This window comes from Cardiocondyla obscurior, linkage group LG12 (assembly GCF_019399895.1).
Source record: "Cardiocondyla obscurior isolate alpha-2009 linkage group LG12, Cobs3.1, whole genome shotgun sequence".
In the NCBI taxonomy this organism is placed as follows: domain Eukaryota; kingdom Metazoa; phylum Arthropoda; class Insecta; order Hymenoptera; family Formicidae; genus Cardiocondyla; species Cardiocondyla obscurior.
In genome coordinates, this window is record NC_091875.1 from 5,773,338 (window position 1) to 5,794,558 (window position 21,221).

At 41.4% G+C, this 21,221-nt stretch overlaps 1 protein-coding gene across 2 annotated transcripts in view; it reads right to left on the minus strand.

Moving 5' to 3' along the window:
* The window catches only part of Sm (heterogeneous nuclear ribonucleoprotein L), a 131,813-nt gene that overhangs the window by 31,636 nt on the left and 78,956 nt on the right, over positions 1–21,221 (minus strand). For both annotated transcript variants that reach the window (XM_070663778.1, XM_070663777.1), the window contains exon 6: positions 15,517–15,580. In XM_070663778.1, coding sequence (XP_070519879.1) covers positions 15,517–15,580 — 64 coding nt within the window. The remainder of the gene's footprint in view (positions 1–15,516; positions 15,581–21,221) is intronic.

Below are 21,221 nucleotides of genomic sequence, written 5' to 3' on the forward strand. Positions count from 1 at the left end.
GTTTATTATTTGTTACGCGTATTCGTATACATTTTGCGTGACGGTAAAGCCCGCACAGGCATCGTAAAACATCCGAGTTTCGATGACCGGCTCTCGCTCGTATAATTGGAATCGACAATACCGCGGCCATAAAGATGCACGAAACGCGTAATTTATTGCGACGCATCAGCTGCGTATGTACTTTGAGAGATAAGGAGAAAACCGTTAATAACGAGCCTCGATATCAATGCAATATAAAGTAACGCACAATATAAACGCTGCAAATATTTAAGAGGTATATATATCCAGAAAAAATAGTAACACAAAAAAAAAGGGGTAGTGCGATACGAAAGATATGAGATATATTCATAAAATATTTTAACAAAGCGGAATATTACTCTTCTCGCATTGCGTTTTTACGACGTCTTTGCAAATTGGATTTTTTCGCGCGAAACAAAAATACTGATAACGATAATTCTCGACTTTGCGAGCGACTAAAGTGAGAAAAGTGTTGGCGAGTGAATAAATGCTTCGAGACCGCATGTATACATACATATGTATGAATTAATACCGTACATTAATAGCGTATACGTGCATATATACTGATAATATTCTGGATCGTTACCTCTATCGAGATAATTATCTATCGCCATTCAGATAACGGGCGATAATTGTGGATTACGCAACAATGGTACCACGACTGAACAACGAGTACAATCAGAAAATGCCGCGAATATGGGGCGTATCGATTTAATCGCGTAAAGTTAAGGAAGAAGATCATTCGTTTACTAACGTAATTTTTTAATGCGAACGTTTCAAATTATTAACGGAACACGAGCGACTCATTTCGCGTACGCATAATCACGTTTTTATCCGCTTTGGCTCTCGTTCCGTTGTCACTAAAGAGAAGACCTCCATTAGTTTAATTAGTTTCGATATTTATTATTAATTTAATTAATATCCTTCTCATCATTTAGCGGAACGATGTAAAGCCAGCGCGATGAAGATATAAATGCTTTATTGCGATATGAAATTTGTGGTCACATCGTAATGCTAATTTATTTGCTGAACAACTCTTTGTCGTAAAATAAAAAAAAAAAAAATTACATTGAGAAGTGAGCACGCTAATTGCTAGAGTAATCAAATATTCATTTGCAAACTTGCAAAGTGAGAGGATGGGGTGGCTATAATTAATTCTTTCTGGTCCAGTGATTTCAACGGGAATCACATCTATTATGTTCTCTGAATACGAATCAGTTTCAAAGCTTTATCAATTTATTATTATTTTTTTTTTTAAACCGTAAGTTAAGACGAACGTAAGCAAGAGATCGGCGAAGAGAGATTATTTTAATTCTATTGTCTTACGTATTTTATAAATATAGAATAAATTATTTCTACATGAATCATCTAGAAAGCAGTTGCGTTTTATCAGTAAATAAAAAGTGAAAACAAAAGACAATATTTTATTCACAAATCAACGGAATGTATCACAGATAGTTTGTTTTTTTCAGAATTGTTCAGAACGAGAATTTAACGAACGTAAAAAAAAAAAATTTTTCTCTTTGTTTTTTTTTTTTCCCATTTAACAAGAGTTCCCTTTGAGCAATTTATGTGTGCGTGTGTGTGTAAGTATCGCACAAAGCACAGTTTTATTTTTCAAACAAAATATGATTTGAGCAACGGTGTCTAATAATCGTAACAATTGTCGCAATAATCAAACGCTCATTTGTAAATTCATGATTGATCATGGAGCCAAAACTGAATTGTCTCTTTTGTCGCGCTACAGGAAGCAAAACTGCATTTCTCCGCGCAATTCGAAATTGCGTTTTCGTCCACGAATACCTAATATCGTATAGCGAATACTTGATTCGACAGAGTTGCATTTCTCAAGGTAACTACAAGAGATACCGTTCTTCGTCGCAAAATTACACGAGAATTACGATATGCAATTACTACGGACGACTGGAATTAACGCGGTAAATCTTAAAACTGGATTACCAATGGACAGATTTTAGATTTAAAATCCGAAGTGGCCCTTTAATCCCTTTTTCAATCTTCACTCACATGTGGAACAAAGCTGCAATTATCGTTTTGATAAAACGAAAACTCTCAAAGGTTATTTAAATTGGCTTTCAAATAGAGTCCCATGTCAAATATGGAATAAAAAACCATCTATTGTTTCTGAAACTTGATAATGTTTGAAAATATAATATTGATAACGAACATACAATTCATTAGTGAAATTCAGAAAGTCGAGAGAAGCGATCAGCTGTACCCCAATGAACTCCTTTTACTTAATATTTATTTAATCTTTAATTAATCGCTTCGTCATCTCAGCCTAATTAATATGCCACAGCTTAATATATTTGCCACGATAACTCCACGTCGAAGTCGTGCTAAACGTAACTCCCTATTCTTCCCTTTTTATCGCGCGGCACGCCTAATCGCGGGCTTATTTTAATAATTATTCGTTAGGACGAAAGTTTAATTAAAATCACGAGTCCTAAAAGGGGGAGTAAAGTTTTATTTCCCGGCAATTTATCTCTCCCCCGTGGGTAATGCATGAGAACGGTGAACGTAATGTACGACCGACCTGCAGATGGTTCTCCACCGAAACTATGAATTTATGGGTGCCTTTCCCAACTGCGACTAAGAATGACGTTTGATGACACACGCCAGCCGTTACAGTTGCAATCGCAATCGCTCTCTTCTTTCCTCCCTTTTTCCCTGCTCCTTTCGAGCCCTTTTTCTTTCTCTCTCTTTTATTCCTTCGCCCTATACGCACTCGCATATTAATTAAAAATTTGCTGGATCGTTTGTTATCGCCCAATTTATTTTCCCTCAACGATACGACGGTAACGCGCGTGATGCACGGAGGAACGAAATGTCTGACACGAGTGCACGATATTCCGCGGACATGGCGAGTGTCTGCGTAGGTGCGATGCTGACCCGGTTTTATTGTTCGAATAAAACGAAAGGAAGTGCAAAAGTGAACCTTGCACGCCTCTCCATCTCGCGCGCCTTCATGACATTTATTGTGCCGGCGCGATCCAGCGAAAGTGCGAGGCGCGCTCCATCGCGCGAAAACGTTTCCTAAATAAATTATTCGCGATATAATTTAATCGCAGCAACGGTGTTTATTTAGCCACGTAATTATCTCGGGCGGAGCAAAAATCAAATTCCCATTGTCTTTCGCGTTAAATATCGCGCGACATAAGCATGCACGAGCAACTTTAAATCGTTAAATGAAAAATTTCCGCGTTAATTAATACCGATTAGATTAAGCTAAAAGAAATTCCAAATTTATATTTGTACATTCCGTCCCGTCGTAATAATTAAAGATTAAATCTATACGCCGTCGTTTCAGTAATCCTCTTATATTTTTTTGCCCCGGTAATTTAATGTTCGGGTCGAAAGAAGCGCCCGTCTATTCCGAACTATCATCGTCGGAGATTCTCTTCGTCGTCTCTTATCGCGAGACGACGAAATTCCGTTTCACGGCGGCGAATGACGTCGACGGTGTTCCACCCTGGAAATGAGCTATGCGAGAACAGAGGAACGCGGGCTCTGGCCCGCCTCACGCGCGCAGGTACCAGCCACGGAAATTGCGGTACGGCAAAATGAAATGGAATCTGCTGCGAGGTACTTTCGTCGAACGACAAGCCGCGAGCAAAAGTGTAAACGTTTGATGCCATCGAGGCCGGTAATTGGAAGCGTTCTGGTTGCCACCGTACGAGGGAGAATTTCCGGCAAGGTGGTAAGCAACTCTTGGCGATACGTTTGACACGGAATTCGGGTTCGCTCTCGCGATTTCGTCCCGTAAAATTAACCACGAATCACCGCCGTACGAATCATCAGCAATTGAAAAATGCATCCCGAGATTACTCAGCCTGTCGGGGGATTATTCGACGCAAGCGGACGAAAGCAGCTGCGGTAATAAATCCTTAATAAGATGGCAAAATAATTGACTTTAAATAAGTTCGACGGTATAATTTAATGTCGAATAAAAACTCTTAGTTTTAACTCGATTGTCGTGGTAATGTATTAACCTGGAAGAGCGGGTTGTAAACTTCTCGTGTTTCCCCCAGGAAAACAGCGATAAGTGGATAAAAGGGGAAAAGAAAATCCCATAAAGAGAGAAATATATATTTTGCCGGACGAGAAAAAGAGATTTTCGCGAGACGTAAAAAAAAACGTGCAATTTCTGCCGGCAAGTAGCTCCTTCTGCATGACATTGTGGTATGCGTCTTATATACTTGTGTTTAGAATATTGCATTTTACGACCGTTTATCGTAAACGCTAGCTACGTAGTTACGTTAATGGTGTACTGTTATAGTAATAATAACAAATCTGACGTCTTTCGCGATTGCGGTGCTCCAACTGCGAAATTGCAATTATATGCACTGCCATTGTGGTAAAGTTGATAACGTCTCGCTGGAAGACGAGATTAGGTGTGAAATGTTGCGATTTCGTTCGCGATCTGTCAGTTACTGCCGCAGGAACTGTCAGCAAGAATCGCATTGCATATATTATATTAAATTCCATGCAGCCAGTCTCAAATATTATTAAATTAAATTTGGAAAATATTTCATTCAAAGCATTTTAATAAAAAAAAATTGCAATTACGAAGTTTTATTTTCATTTATTTTTCTCCCTTCCCTCTCTCGCGATAAATCTCGTTCTATCTTAGTACTTTATATATAATTTCACAGTAAATCTCAAATGTAGATTTGACGACCGTCTAAACGAGCGAAATGAAAATTACGCTTCTGCGAATATTCCAGCCGTGATATAAGGTCAACTGGTAATAAAATTGTTCGAGTTATATTTCTTTCCTTCTATCAGTATTAAATCGAAAAGTTTCGCACGTGGTTTAAAAGAATTCCGTGACGATAACGAGAGTTGAACGAGAGATCGAAACTTCTTCCCACATTCCTGATCTCCGTGATCAGAGTTTCAGCCGACCGTGCACGAGTTCATGTAACGACACGTACATAACAGCGGACGTAGGTTGTTAAAGGGTAGGTGCTATCGCTTAGAGAGACACTTTATATATATATATATATATATATAAAGTGATGTCCGCAAGACGATGAACAGAGGCGGTACCGTGATTTTCGACCGCGAGATAGGTGGCTGCCGCCGATCGGCCCACCGGGGCACCAGGGTGGAGTCTGTTGCTGGCAAATTGCTAATTTGCCCGAAAGTTCGGCGGGCCGGCACGAGAAACGCGTGGGTATCGCGGTTGTTGACGCGGAGAAGACACCGGGAATCATACCCCCGGTAGGTTGGCCAAAGATTGGGTCCACACTTGCCAAGTTGAAATGGCGACGGTGCCGTGGCGATGTGACATATTGCACAAACTACCGTGGAATGTGGTCACCTAGCACCGTAATGCCATCCTCCAGTTTAGGGTTTCTTGCGTCGGGATACCGACCAGAGATTTTGACGGCGAACGGCTACGGATGACGGCAAGAACTTTCGTCGGTGCCCGGGACTTCGCGCGGAATGCGGGCGTAGTATGTTTGATCGAGGACGGAGCGGTACGAATATATTGAAAAAGTTAAGGGATACTCTTTGAAATAAAAATACTACCGAAATTCGTGAGTGGACGGCAATGTTACTGGCGAGATCATCATGCAATCGAAACTCTAATAATATAAACTCTATATATTATAAAAAAAAAAAATATATATATATATATAAGTTAATTTATAATAATTATTTTTTCGCGTATAAATTTTAATATATATTATCAAAGAAATAAATTAAAAAATATGATAATAAATAAAATTAAATATTTGCCGTGGATAAGTATTCACGCTGCTACGCGATCTTTTCCCAACGAACTCGTTTCGTGATCATCGAATATGCGTGGTCGAGTGGAAGACGTAAAGATTGAGCGGTGGTAATGCGAGTGACGGAAATATGAACGCGACTTTGAAGGCGACGGGCTCGGAATAGGTTTTGAACGGCGCGAACTATGCCATTTGAGATCACCCTCTTATTTCGTCACCGTGTTTGAATCCTGCCCTTTTTACCTTCCCTTTGGGGAAAGGTGCGTAAAGAATCTGACTGACCGGACGGTCTGACGGAGACGTACCGTGACGTCGGTGGGACAAGCTACAAATTCAAACTCGGATGGGAGGTGTTAGTTCGCGTCTAAACTTTCAGTCGGGCTCGTTAGTCACTCTCTCGTTCAGTCGCCGATCTTGATCGGAATCAGGAACTCCTCGGTAATCTGTCTTGCCATAACACGCCCGTCTTCCTCATTCCGCGCCGAATAGAGCCGAGAATATATATGTAGTTTATTTTAACCTACAGTATTGTTGACAGCTTGGCAATTAACTTCCCGGCGCGGAGATACCGAAAACAATTTTATACAACGCAGTAGCCGATTTCTGTGGTTTATCTTGTGGACACGTATTCCATTAACAAAAGGAGAGATAAGCAAAATTAAGTAAAATTATAACGGCGATTTAATTAATAATAGTATATAGTAAAAAATTATGGTAAACAAGCGCAACCCGATTTATTTCTAGAACTCTAATACTGGCCACTAGACGCTTTCTAAACAGGTGTACGAACAAAGAGCAATGTACGTAGCGTAATTTTAGTAAACGCGAGACAAAGCAGCATTTCAGTTCATTTGTAATCTTCTATCATTTCGTGTTGCTAACTCTTTAATTTATCTCGAACAGTTTCATTCTAATACATACAATTGTAATAATAATAAAAAAAAAAAAATTATATATGTAATAAAAATGATAATAAATGACCTGATGTAATAATCAGACAAAAATTAATCGATATCACAAAGCAATATCAAAGTATAATAAAAAAAATATAAAATGCACGAGAAGTCGAACTGAAAAACACTTGTAAATGTGTAAAAAAAAAAAAAAATAATTATGTTATCAAGCGCGCGGACGTTTACATTTGCAATCTTATCGGACTCTATTTAATTTACTACAGATTAAAAAAGGAAAAGAAAAGAAAAACCTCGCGACACGCGACTTACTCGAGCATGCTCCTGCAAATCCGCCGTGAAGCCACCGCGTACTACCCCGGGAATTCTAATTCGAAATGACGGCGTCTTTTATTGGAAGGCTTGTACGGAAATACTGATCTCATTGTGCGCACGCGACGCCACGACCCGCTTCATCTCGGATAAATGGATCCGTCAGCATTCGCGATGCGCGTACAAGATCGAAGCGCCGGGAATGAGACCAGATCCGAGGTCGACAACCCGTCGATCGTTGGCACGACGCGTCTCCAGTCAATCTCGTTACACTAGATCTGAGAAAAGTAAACTACAAAAATTGACCTGTCTCATAAACTGCTACGCATAAAAAATTAATTGACATTGAACACGTGCCAGACAGCTCGTCGAGAACCTTTTTACTCTTGTATTTTTTTTTTAACTACGAAAATAGTTTTTATTTTGTTCTTTTTTTTTTTTTGCCCGCAAGATGTTAATGTAAAAGTTTCTTTTCACATAATTATTAAACCTGTCATTTCTAAGCCACGCATAAATAAATATTAATAAAATATTTTATGACAAAACGGAAGAGTGAAATAAATTGAATGATAGTTCTGTAAGATACGACTTGCTAGGGAACGTAATGTAGTTTTTATTAGACCGCATAACCGGCTGTGAATGCGTTGGACATGATTATTTTCAATGTGATAGCCACCGACGTTTGTTTTTAAAACAAACAAGCTCCTGTCGTCTTATACACCCGTTTGGTGGAACGGTAATGTCGCGGCCAGTCGAAGGGTTTATTTTCCTTTAAGCATTCGTAGTAATCATGGAGCATAATGACTTTCGCCAGCCCTACCGTGACGATGATTTATTTCAGTTGTCGCGCGGCTGGTTGATACTCGCGGCAATTATAGCATGGCATTACAGGGATATTAATTCTGCCGTGTTTAATTTCAATCCGGCTATTTAACGAACGCGATGAATATCGTTACCAAATGTAAGATGAGGTGTTTAAAATTAACCAGTGTAAAGCACAAATCGTACAAATTTATCAAATTGCGTTATTTATTCGGCGGTGTTATCCAATATGTATTCCGCTTAAATGTAATAAATAATTTAAAATGGTGATCGTTAAAGTCCAAGGGAATGATTTTATATAGAACATGTGCACACGCGTTACATAAAATCTTCAACGAGCATTAATTTTAATCCCTGTAAAGAGATCATTAGTAACGCGAAGCTTGTCGCGTAACAAGCTGCTCGTTACTAATATTATTATTTTCGCAAACGTGTATAATTTCACCGAAAATAATATTGAATTATTCGCGGGGCAAAACTCGGAAGTTAATAAATCATATTGTTAGCGCAACTGTAACTAATTATCTTAGCAAATTAAAACTATATACTTTTCTAGCTTTGAAAATCGTCGGCGGGCGCAAATGAACGAGTTCCCTAGTTTATTTAGACGCATTTACAGTCACAGGATTGAAAGCTATCGTAAGAGAAATTAATTAGACTTGTTGAGCGAACGAGATAAATTCATCGCGTAACGAATTAGTCGCGTGACTCAAAAGATCGTAAGGTCAAAAATTTTATGAGCATAAATTACGGCTTTTCTTTTCTTTTTTTTTAACATCCAAGTATTTTAACAACGATTTAAAAACTAGTAAATTATATTACCTGCGTAAATGTTAAGCAATTAATTACATTACCGCCTCACTAGTTTTCGAGCTTCGAGATGTATATTTAAACGCGATAGTTTATTCAGCATTTGCAGTCGTATCGACTCTATAATAAGTGAAATTAATTAGATTCCGCGTTCGAACAGGCATGTCATAACTACACTCCGATACGGGATCGCCTGTGCAACGCGAGAAATGATAAGCGCAACGGCGTATGATGTCTTGAGTGATCCCTTAATATCACATCGTGCTTAAACGGCTCTCGAAGCGAATGTCGGCCGGTACCGCTCAAAGCGTATCACAGAGGGAGATGCGACAATCTCGACGACACTTTGCTCGTTAACGCGTATGTTCGTCTCTCATGAGCATCAGCGAACTCATAAATCTCCAACGGAGTGCATACTGATGTGTCCTACGTTTATGACTCGTGCGCTTTGCGATACAGGTATTTCGTACCCTAAATACTCGGTGCATTTCAAGCGGCATGGATGGGTAGACTCGTAATGTGTACGGCGCATATTCCGTTACGCTTTGACGCGTCGCGGCTCGGACGAGATCAACGCACCGGACGGCGACTGACCCTCTTGCACTCGACATTCCTAATCGTCCACTCTTCATTCGCAATAAGAAATCGCGCGCGACGGGCGAAATTAAGTTCGATTCGAAAAAAGCATTTTACCGTCTGACGGAATTTTTTAATCCCGCTTGCAAAATATTTGCAAATATTATCGATCTCGTGTCGGATTTTTTTTTACGTACGTCGTGAATCAAATAATAATTCTTAAGGCTACTGTTCCATATCGTCTACTTTTTATAGAAATATCTCTTTAAAAGGATCGGAAGTATATTCTATATTTTATGAGAGAATGGTATTAGGCTCACGATAACGTCAAGCATTCCCGAATTTTCGCGCCATTCGTTCCGGACACTTGCTCCATTCCTGCTAGCGAGAAATCGCTGAATTGAAGTTTAAAGTTTTATGCAAAGGATCAATCTATTCCGCCTTGTCTTTATTTCACCACGCTTCGCAAAGTCGAGTTTATTCCGGTTCCGTTCGCCGATCGAGGGCATCTCGCATTCGTACAGCCTCACGGGGCGTCGCAAAGTTAAATCTCTCCACCGACAAAAGATTTATACTTGGATGCGATGGATGCGACTACATCGGCTTTCTCGTCTCGACCGCGGGATATATTTCGGTTCTCTTTTTACCGACAAGGTTAACCCCAAGCTGTAAAGTTTCTGATTTACGTTTTTTTTTTCTTTTCTTTCCTTTTTTTTTTTTATACGCGCTAAAGAAATTATGTAAAAAAATAGTTTAATCGCCGTATCGCTATTTGACTAATCATAAAAGCTGGCGAAAGCCGAACGACGATAAAGATCGTTTGACAAAATAATAAAATCGTAATTCGAGTCGCGCAACATTGTCGCGCGCGTTACTCGGGGGCGCATTGTTACGAGCCGCGATAATTCAGTTCTCTGGAAACTTTAGAATTTCAATTACACTTATCGTGAAGATATATATTTGGATTTACTGACTACTGCCAAAATTCGTCCAACGATACGGAATGATATATATGTCGCAATACCGTTGCATCAGAAACAATTAGCGCGAAAGTTTGTTAATTTGAGGACCGTAATGCGCGAGAAAGTTATTAGTACAGAAATGTCTGCTAACGTCATCCCGTGTGCAAAGTAATTACTCTGGAAATTTATAGAGTTGGCACAATTTCACAATATAAACTTCATCACGTATAATATGCGCGCGAAATAATAAATACATAGAAATTTATCCTAGATGTAATAAGCAGGTATGCGACTCGGTTAGATATCAGTGTCAGCTATGTTGAAATTAATCGCACGAAGGTGACGATGATAACACGCATATTGTGCTTTGCGGGGAATATTTTATCGTGTTCATCAGCGAGATGTGTAATTGCGATCACGCGTAGATATCAAAATATATACTTTTCACATAATATTATCTACCGAGAGACGAGAAACGAATTTAATGCAGCGCGTGCACGTGCATCCTGTGTTCGATATGGAATCTGCTTAAATTATTACTGCCGCATTTCGGAAGGAAATTCGTACATATATTCCTAATTGTGCTTCGTGGAAAGAAAAGAAAAGAAAAGAAAAAATATTCAGTCGCAGAAATGTCGGAGGAAGCGATATAATTCAATTTTTCCTTCTCTTCGGCAACCCGTTAGAAACGAAAGGAACTTCCGTTCGGAGAAAGTCGCGCGCGAAAAAAGGAAACACGGACCATTTTATAGATACAGTAAACGAGATGCATTAAAAAGTTCACAAATTTCTTATGAATGAATGCATTAGGATGACAAAGCAAGACGTTTCCCGTCAAGCGCAGATGCCTTTCAGCGGAGTGGTATATATCTTCATTTGCGTGCTAGCTACTTTCAAAGAAAACCGAGGAGCACGTGACTCTCGCGGATCTGTCGGCCCCAGGAAGTTCGAGTTAAAAAGATAAGATTTACTCAACAAGCGAGGCTTTCGAACAAGTATATGAGCGTCCATTAAAATAAATCAATTAGACTTTGCTCGTCTCAGGGCTTCCGCTTTTGTTTTCCCTGCCATTTCTCTAAACGCTCGAGTTTCAATCCTCGCGATAGAGAGGCGGGTGGATTCTTACTATTGCGCGTGATGAAGTTACTTCTCCCCGTTTGTTTAGTCGCGCCGTCTCGAGTAACTAAATTCGCGCGTGCGACGTAATAATAATCGCATCGAGCACTTTCTTGAAACAAGCTCAGCTTTGTCCGCCAACGTCGACGACGTGTTCTTTGTGCGCGACATTTATATACACCGAAGAATGGAGAAACGAAGTCGCGGTTAGTGACGAGACCACCGAGAGGTCGTCGTTGCCGTTGCCAAATCGGAGTGCCGGATCGACGCTGACAGAAAATTGAGAGTAACGCAATCGGGGGAAGGAGGGGAGAAGGGAGGAGGAGGCAAGAGGGCAAAGAGGGGCCGATCGCGTCCGGCCGAACGCTATTTCTGCGAGTATAATTGAACGGACGACAGAGGCACCGAATTAATCGCGAATCTTAATCGCCCGGAGAATCGCGGGGATGGAGGCGCGCCGTTATTGCACAATGTCCTCACATGCTTGCCGATTAAAATACAAAGGTGAGGCGAGCCAGTTTATTTTCGGTCTGCGCGTTTACGGCACCGGTTGCTCCGCTCCATTTGGGGTCTTTATCGGGAGACAGCGGTTTGATCAGCGATGACTTGCACGTCGGCGTCGACGACGGGTTACTTTTTCACGCGCTCGCGCGCCTACCGTGGGTCATTAATTTCGAAAACGAGGACTGAAGTTCAAGTTTCAAACATTTAAGCCGTTTATCGCTCACCTTAAAATACGCAATAAACGGTTTATGTTCGTATTGACATCCGGCTTAAACTGATTACCTGTCAGGATTTTGATTTACACCACATTTAACGGCGAACGGCTCGACTGCCGGCGACATTTGGATCGATAGACGCGATGCCCGCCGCGCAAAAACGGCGGGGTGGCTGCTTCTCCTTCACGGAAATGCAGGCTGCGGGGCTTGTAACCGCGCGATACCGGCTCTAAGCCCGATGAAACTTTCATCCGCGAGATGCGATTGCGAGACTGGAAAGGTTAGAAGTACAGCAATCGACCCGAGCCATCTCCGATGCAATTAGTTCGACGAACGGATTTGTCGACGCGGATCGCGGAGAGGATTTTGTATCGAGTTTCTTCCAATAATAACGGGATAAACGATCTCTACGTAAGAATTGACACATTAATAGTTCCGGCCGTGTCTCATCTAATCGTCCAGATAAATATATTGACAGCGCGGCTTATCTTAATTTTACATGTTCTTAAAAATGAAAATTTTAACGATTCATTAAGCTTGCAAATTAATATTAAAAGCACCCTGCATATAAATCAGCAGCGTCGTCGCCTAACGCGTTTGATACGTAATCTTCTAATTAATTATTCCACCTCTACCTACTTCCGGCTTGTTTCTAATGCTAATTCAGTTCCATAAGTTCTGAGCGGAAACGACAACCCGGAAGATTAATCCAACGAGGGAGAACGACCACGACGGGCGTGGCTAATATAATGAAGATACTTGTAGGACCCCCGAGCACTTGGAGAGCAAATCCGGTCGTTGTGTCCGAAAACGGTGCCAATTAGCGCGGAAATCCATCTCTAAGGACTCGGAGATTTCGCGCAGTCAAAAGGGTACGTCGTCGATGGCGGTCTGTTGACGACGGAACGTCAGGCCGTGTCGTAATTGGAGCGAATACCTCGAGTACCCTGCTCGCTCTGCTCGCTTGTCGTTTTCTACTGAAATCCCGTTTGTAAGGTTTGTACCTGGCACGCGATATTCCGGCAATTGCTTTTCGCTAATTACTGCTCGGAGCAACACGGAAGTCCTATGCGCGTTCATGCGTTTAGCAAACTGTCGAACTCGCCGGCGCTAGCAACCCCCTTCGCCCTTCGGTATTATGGCAACTTTCAGTTGCGATTGCATTATCTCACGATTTTAACGTCGAACTGAAAATGCGCAAGGTGGTGAACGATATTAACGCGGCTTAATCCTTTTATCTTTTAAATATAAAAAAAAAAAAAGAGTAATGAAGGTATAAGATGCATTTACGGTAAGCGCGTACCAAGCTTCGAACTTAATTTTTTTTTATATAATTAAAGATTAACTGCGTCACGAAAATTGATAAAAAAACGTTTCGTATTTATTAAACGCGTATAAAATTGACGAACGTTTAAATACTATTTCAGCGATCTATTAAAACGGGGTTAAAAATTTCTCGCATTAATTCGAGCGAAGATTAGTACATTACTAGAATATACGCCGAAAATTAATACAAGACCATTTCTCAGCTAATCCTGTTTTCCGGAGCTACGGGGTCAATTTCAGCGGTGAATACTTTTTTTTTTTTATTTCCCCGGCATCTACTCGCTGAAATAAGCCCGCGTCGCTGGATTGTCTTCGCGTAATTGCTATTTGACGCTCCAATTCGTGCGACGAAACCGCAGCGCCTCGAGGGCGATTATCTCGAAAACGGCGCTAATGCCACGAGGCGAGGAATTCCAAGCGCCGGCACGTGGCGTCAGTAATCTTCATTAACCGCGGTGGAAAGAAGCGCGGTAATTAATGTCGCCAAGATAACTCGAAATAATTTAAGCGTCACGAGCAAGCGGCGTTGAGCCGCTAAACGGCTACTCTTTTGCGGGGCGAAAGCGAGCGCTCTGCTCTCTCTTCGCGCTTTCGCACCCTCGGGCGAGCGATTTAATCGTTGGTCCGGTGAATCGTGCATGCACAAGAATAAATTCGTTCGCGGGCTCCCGACACCTTTTGTCTCTGCGCACTTTTTCACGAGGCCGCCGGAACGTCGTCGCTGGGAACGACGGGGAACAGGATTATGGATGATAGGTGCCGCGAAAATGAAATACAGGCAACGGAGCGAACTAAAATATCGCGTTACTCGCGAAAGGTGCTATCGTATCAAAGTAAGGTGTAATTACTTCGCCGCGAGTGCATTTCGCGTTTCATTCGACGTAATGCACGGGCGTAGACCGCGCGCGGAGCCGCAAATTCGAGGAATGTCGCTGGCCGGCGGGAGCTGATATTCGCGGCGTTGCGTCGCTCCAGCGCGTAAAATTCATTTAATATCCTTGTGACGCGGTATGTATTTCGAGTACGGGTTTGTTACGGTGACGTATTTGCGCGTAATTTGCCGCTCCGGGGTATTTATACGTTTCGTCGGGTGGTCCAAATTATCACGCACTTCTATACTCCTGCGCTCTCCCGTCGTCTCGTATTCCAGAGTGAATGGAATCCATTCGGATTCTGTGGTGAGTAAATGTCCGCGGCGAATTCATGCGTATGACGGTCGGGCGATTGTCAAGCTCGAGGATCGTTCCCATCGTATTGGCGCGGTTACAATATCGTCCCCTCTCATTTTGCAATACCGTCGGATATTAACGAATTTCCGATTGCAAGCTCTCCTTCGCGAGCTTTTTTTTCTTTTCGGTCGTGGCTTTGAAGAATGAACAAAGAAAATAAAAAAAAAAAAAGAATATGGATTGCTTTTATTTAATATTCCCTTCAAATGGGAAAGTAAAACACTTGAAGGAAAAAAAATGTTTCCTTCGAAGCTTGCAAGCGAAACAGGCTGGTGACGAAACCTTTTTGCATCTGAACATCGTTTGATCCAATTAACCTTTCCCTCCCCGCCCTATCGTACACGGAGGTGGAGGTACAGAAGCGACACAAATGGTGAAATAAAAAAGGGGAGAAATCGTGACGCGCTTGACGTCGGGAACGATCCTCCGTGCGTTTCGCACGTACGCAATGAGCGTCGCTAATTGAATCGGATTCTGCAGGAAGAAGTCGAACGAGCGCCGCTGGCTCCTCTCTGTAGAATGCGATTCAATCGACGATTTAGGTGTAAGAATCAGGCGGGCTCGTCTCTTTCAATGAATAAATTTTTACGTTCGATAAACGCAATTTATCGGTTCTTACAAAGACTCGAGGATCAAATAAATATGCACGAATTTTTGTCAAATACTGATAAACGACTGAATTAAATTCACAGTTAAAAGATACAAACAGTACGGAATTGAAATGTTTTATTTTACAGAAGCGCGTTGAATGGTATCAGAAAATATATCTTGGGGAATCGGTTCGAAACGGAACGAGCTCGTCTGATCCCGCACTTTCATGCTGTCGACTGCTGAAACGCATGTACGAGGTACGCGAAGAGAGTGGCGTATGTTATAAAGTTACACGTACATAACATCGATAGAAGGAAATAAAAAAAGAACTGAAGAAGATGAAAGAGAGAAAAAAATGGACTCACCCAGCGCTGGCGTTGTGTAGTCCCAGCTCTCGGCATCGTTCTTGTAGACGTTGAGCTTTGTCGGCTGAAAAAGATAATAGACAACGATATTTAAATACGGTTTCAAATATCACAGAGAAAAATCAAACGCGTAAATGGGTTTTTTTTGTTTTTTTTTTCCCCTCCCTCTCTCTCCCGCTTCGCATATCGCGGAAAGTCACGATTAAAACCCGCAAACATAAAAAAAGAGAGAAAGAAAAAAAACCAGAGATAAAAAAAATAAATTAAACGCCGTTACTATCACGATTTTGTTATATGAAGCCCGGGGTATTTCTTTTCGGAAATTTCGAGCGTGGAAATTAGTCCACGTGAATTTCACTTGCAAACAATGTCCTGCTGGAAAAAAGCTACGTGCAGGCGGACGTGCGATGTCATTATTGAAAGTTTCATATCGAGTTTCCACTGAATGAGGAATAGCAAGTTATCTATAACTCAATATCGCAATTTTCGAGGGCACTGTGCAGCGTATCACATCCCCATCGATTACAGGAACAAATAATCCGCGCTTGTTCTCGGCCGCCTAATGAATACTTCGGCGAATCTCTCGGGCATAGCACTGATTAATTCGATTAGCTTAAGCGACACGAATCCCCAGGTGTTAAATAGAACACCTCTCTATGTCTATCCCTTCCCGGGGCCTCTTTAATCTCGCCGTGAAACTCGTAGTTTCTCGGAACCGTGCCGGCGTGAACGATTGATCTCTTTACCGGTATTGTTTCATTCTTTTGTTACAATAAAAAAAAAAAATGCACAATGCGTTCGAGTGTATCGTAATATCGGTGTATGCATACGCACGACGAAAAGAGCGCTTTCGGGGCGCTTTCCACGGGCCGTAAAAACGTCACGCCTCAAGCTGAATAACCGCTACAGTATATCTCGCCGTCGTCTACCATGATAATAATTCCGCGAGTAAAACCCGGCAGGGAAAGTAAAGCGGCGCAGACAGGAGAGATACAGCGATTCAGCTTAGCTGCGTTTACTAGCCGCGTCGAGCGGAAAAAGTTAACGCCCGCCTGCAATAAGTCGACGCATTCCACTGCGTTTCCAGGCAGGCAGGCGCGGCGAGCTTGGGACTCCGTGAGCTCGGGCTCGGGACAGGCTTTACAATTACATTTCTTTTTTTTTTCTTTTTTTTTTGCCATTATAACCGCCATATAAAGTTACACGGTGACTCCGAGCGATAACTTTAAAGCGTTACCGCGAGGGAGGCTTTACGGGTCACGTCAAGGAAATATATCCCTGTCCCTTCACGCTCACTCAGTGAATTTGTTTTCTTATTTCTAACCGCATCTGCGGTTCGCATCAATTTTTCTTCGCGGTTATTCTGAATTTCAGATAAAACGCGCACGATGAATAAAACGAAAGGCAATTTCTAGGCGGGGCAACTTCATTTGGCAAACAAAAGTCGTAAGAAAATGTAACGAGATTAAATGGAAACGTTTGCTCCGATACATGCCTTAAAAAAAAAAAAAAAAGGCTAAAGTACGTAAGCTGAAAGCGCTAAAAATTCTTACCTAAATTTTATTCAGGTATTACCGACTTTTTTCTTTTATCTCATCACGTTTAATTTTATCTCGATATCTTCTGCAACTGTTACGACTAGATAAATAATTTCATTTCCGCAGAAAATTATCTGCTTCAGTACACATTTTTAGATTTTGTTCTTCAAAACATTTCTCTTCACCAGAAGAAAGAATGCTTTCAATAATTTTATTGTGTGCCGCAGAGGATATCCTTGTTTCTCGTATTACGGCGGGTTCTATTTCCGTACGATCGATCGACTCATTGCACGTGTAATTTCTGTGCAATCTTGCTGCAATTTACAAGGAGTTACGGTTACACGTGCGCTCCACTCAAAGTAGATACGTACATTATATAGAATACGACAAATTTCTTTCCCGAGAAAGGCCGGCACCTAATTTCATCGTGCAAACATTGCACGTGCCGCTATTGCCATCATTAATATTAATACGCGAATTCTTTCGGAATGATAGAGGAGGAAAAGGGGGAGGGAATAGATAGAACGTTTAAATCTGAGGTAGAAACTATTTTGTAGGTATGAGGATATTTGAAGGTTTGCGCGTGCGACGAAGTATTCTCAAAGTCCTCTTCATGCCGCGTTGAAATTTTCAAAAGCTTAGATTGCTAACCTACGGTGTTGAAGTCGCTTTGAAGTAGCCGTGAGAATTATTCAACAGGATACAACCCTGTTGTAGCAGCCGCTACCCTTATATTTCGGGGCTTAATCATTTTCCCTTGTGTGCATGCGATGCAGAAGGCTGACCTGCATCCTCCCGCGTCCGGAAGAGCGAAATTAGTTCCTCTTTATTGCGTCGAGGTGAGGTAATGCCGTTTACCCCGCCTCGATGTTAGCCGCCCTGACAACAATCCACGTACAAAGTAATTTTGTGCTTCTCTCATTCTCTCACTTGCGAGTGAGGAAATCTGCGTAATCGCGGAGAATGTAACTTTTTGAATTTTCGTAAAAAAAAAAAAAAAAAAGATATGGATATATATCTTTTTTTTGCTACTTTTTAGATCTAACGCACTCCTTTGCGTTTTCTCGCTCGCGGCATTCATAATTCAGAAGAGGAACTGAACTCTTCTTTGGTGGATATGCAGCAGCAAATGGGGCAGACTTTTGCGTGCCGCAATTGCAGCACGACCGGGAAAATTATTAAAGCCGGAAGATAAGGCGGCGCTATGTAGCAGCGCAGTTGAATAATTCAAGCGACTCGAAAACGCTAATTTCGCCGGCGGGAAAGGAAGAGAGCGAGGGAGAGAAATAAAGTGAGAGCGAGAGATGTTCGCCTCGTCGGAGCACCTCATTTCGTCTGACGACGGACGAGCCTCTTCTTATTGGATTTAGGACGTTGAGTTAAGCATTGAGAATGGCGGGTGGATTCCACCGGAGCATCACAGTGCACTCAGAACCGATTTAGAATCGATGCTTCGTGTAAATCGCGAGAAATAATTACCTCAGCTCGTCTTTTATCAAGCCCTTTCAAAATAAATGTAAAGAAACATATAATGCGATCGTATTTGCGCGAAATACTTTTCATGTTCGTAAAGCTAATAAATTCCATCTGGGTCTAGATGTATAAGGGTTCCAGCCAATTCAAAGAACAGCATCGAAATCGCAGAAACGTAAACCCGCAATTGGTTGTAGATTGCGGCGACGCGAAAAAGCTTTTTCAATTCGCGTTGAATATCACTCAGCGAAGTCTGTACATATTGTCGTGCAGTGAGTTATTTTGCTGGCCTACATAGGATGTTTTACAGGGTTTCTGTCGATCTTAATCTCAATGATAGTTTACTTAATCAATACCTGTCGTCACAACATATCGGAGCGCGAATAACTTTCCCACTGAGCGTGAGCCTTATTATGCACCGGAATTCAAGCGATTTTTACCCTTTTTTTTCCTCCCCAAATATACCATTCACGGAAAGTTTACGGACTGCATTAAAAAATTACATGTAATTATCTATCAAATTTCTACCGTGAAAAAAAAGCCTAGTATTGTACAGCTTAGTTTAGAAAAGTAAGATATGCCATTTAAACGATTTAAAATTTTAATTCCGCAAACACTCTGGAAAATCATAGAAATAACGTAATGTCGAGCATTGCGAGATTACGCGGAAGAGATTGTGTAAGCTGAGCTAACAAAAAAAAAAAAAAAAAAGTTGAACTGTTTTAAAATTTTAATCCAATTAAAAAAGAAAGTAGTCACGCAGAGTGTTTTCAACTGATATGACGTGATAAAGTTACAAATATTGCCTCAGAAATACGCCCCGTCACAACCCACGAGTTAGGGTGGCTGCTGAATAGCGAAGCCTTTACTAAATCGAACACCCTTTCCTCATAAAAGCCCCTCTTTTCTCCTACGAACGCGTGAATAAATCCCAAAATCGAACCGATTTTCTCAGCTGCAATCTGCGGAACGGCGCCATTGGCCGGATTTATACTGCGGAACGGAAAACGCGGAAAGCATGGACCATTGTTTCGCACTAAACGTCATTCTCGTAACGAGCCAACCGAACTCTTATTGATCCGCGTATCAGACGGCGCGTTACTGATTTATGATACACGGTGAGAGTAAAAACGGATCGCGGCGATGCCTCTATTTCCGTTGTACATGTTATAACTGCTTTCGATCCGCATTAAACTTTTCGTTAAAGCACTTCCTTCCCGCAGAATGCGCGGCGAAAAGGTCGGAATAAAAAAAAAATTTCCTCGAAAAAAATTTTTTTACATTCACAGGAGCGCACGTTGCATTTACATCAAATAAAAAGAGAAAACATTTTGCGCTTCGTAAAATTGTGGTACTTTACATACATTGGCGAATTTAATAAGCTTGAAAATTTTTATACGTCGAGTATAATTCTCTCATTTTTTTTTTCTCTTTTTTTTTTCCTTTTCTACGGACAACATTTCAAATTGTTCCGCCACCATCATCGAACCTCATGCGCGAAATTTACGTTATGAATAGCCGTAGGTGAGCATTTCCTTCTTTTTTATTTCGCCGTAAGAAGCGTCGGAACGTGATGACGATTTCGCACGTGGAGAAACGAGGATGCCGGGGGGAGGAGGGTACTTCGTGATTCCGTCGAATAAAGGAAGATGATACCGCGCGGCAAGCCTGTGCCGCGAAGACTCGCAAGCGTAATCTGCCCCCGAGTTTCCGTAACCGCCGCGCCGAAGAACATAAAACAAACGTGCGCGAGTTGAGAGCCGAATGAACGAGAGGGATTTCGTTGGCCGTTCATTGTAGCCATAGTCGTAAAACCCCGATAGCCCCTTTTCTTTCAGTTTTTTTTTTTTTTCCTTTTCTTTTCTTTACGATCTTGCCTTTATCACTTCTTTGCGTTTCCGCGGAAAAAAATGCGCTCAACGATGCAACGAGTAAGATAATTAACGCCGCAAATTAAACACTCCGCAATGGTATTCACTTCTCTATTTTCCTGCTCGTCTTTATATATTTTAATAAAAGATCTCGCAGTATACTTACATGTTTGAGTTAAAAAAATTTTTCTATTGTGCTGAATGCTACAGAATCGCGTTGCAATTAAAGTTTTAATTTACTGAAAAAAGTCTAACGTGAAAAGTTTATTATGCGTTGAATAATAATAAAAAAAAAAAGAAAAAAAAACGAAAAAAGCGAGCCTGTACACGTAAATGTGTTAACCGTGAGGAACACTTACGGGCAGCGGTAGCGCATATTTGCACGCGATAAAACGTCTAAGCGTGTCCATCACTCGGGCCTGGACAGTTTGGCAGGCTTGACGAACGGCGATATATAAAATTCCTCCTCGATACCGCGTAGCGATGCGCTTTTATCTCTCCCCTGCGAGCTACCTCGATGGAAAAAGCCGAGGGAAAAAAAAAAGGAAAAGAGAAAGAAAGAGAAAGCGATTGGAAACATACGAGCTATAGTCCCTTTTGTTCCGCGAGCAAACTTTTCCGCGACGAGTGCTTTTTCTATATAACGGCGCGCAACGTCATCGATATCGAAGGTATGTTCGTGGTTAAAGAATAATAATAAATCGCGGTCCGTGATCGTGTCAGTGTAAATTCGAAACGCATTTACCGCACAAAGCCCAGAATAATCCCATATCAAAAATATCAATAAAAAAGAAAAGAAAGGAAAAAAGAAAAAAAGTTTTTA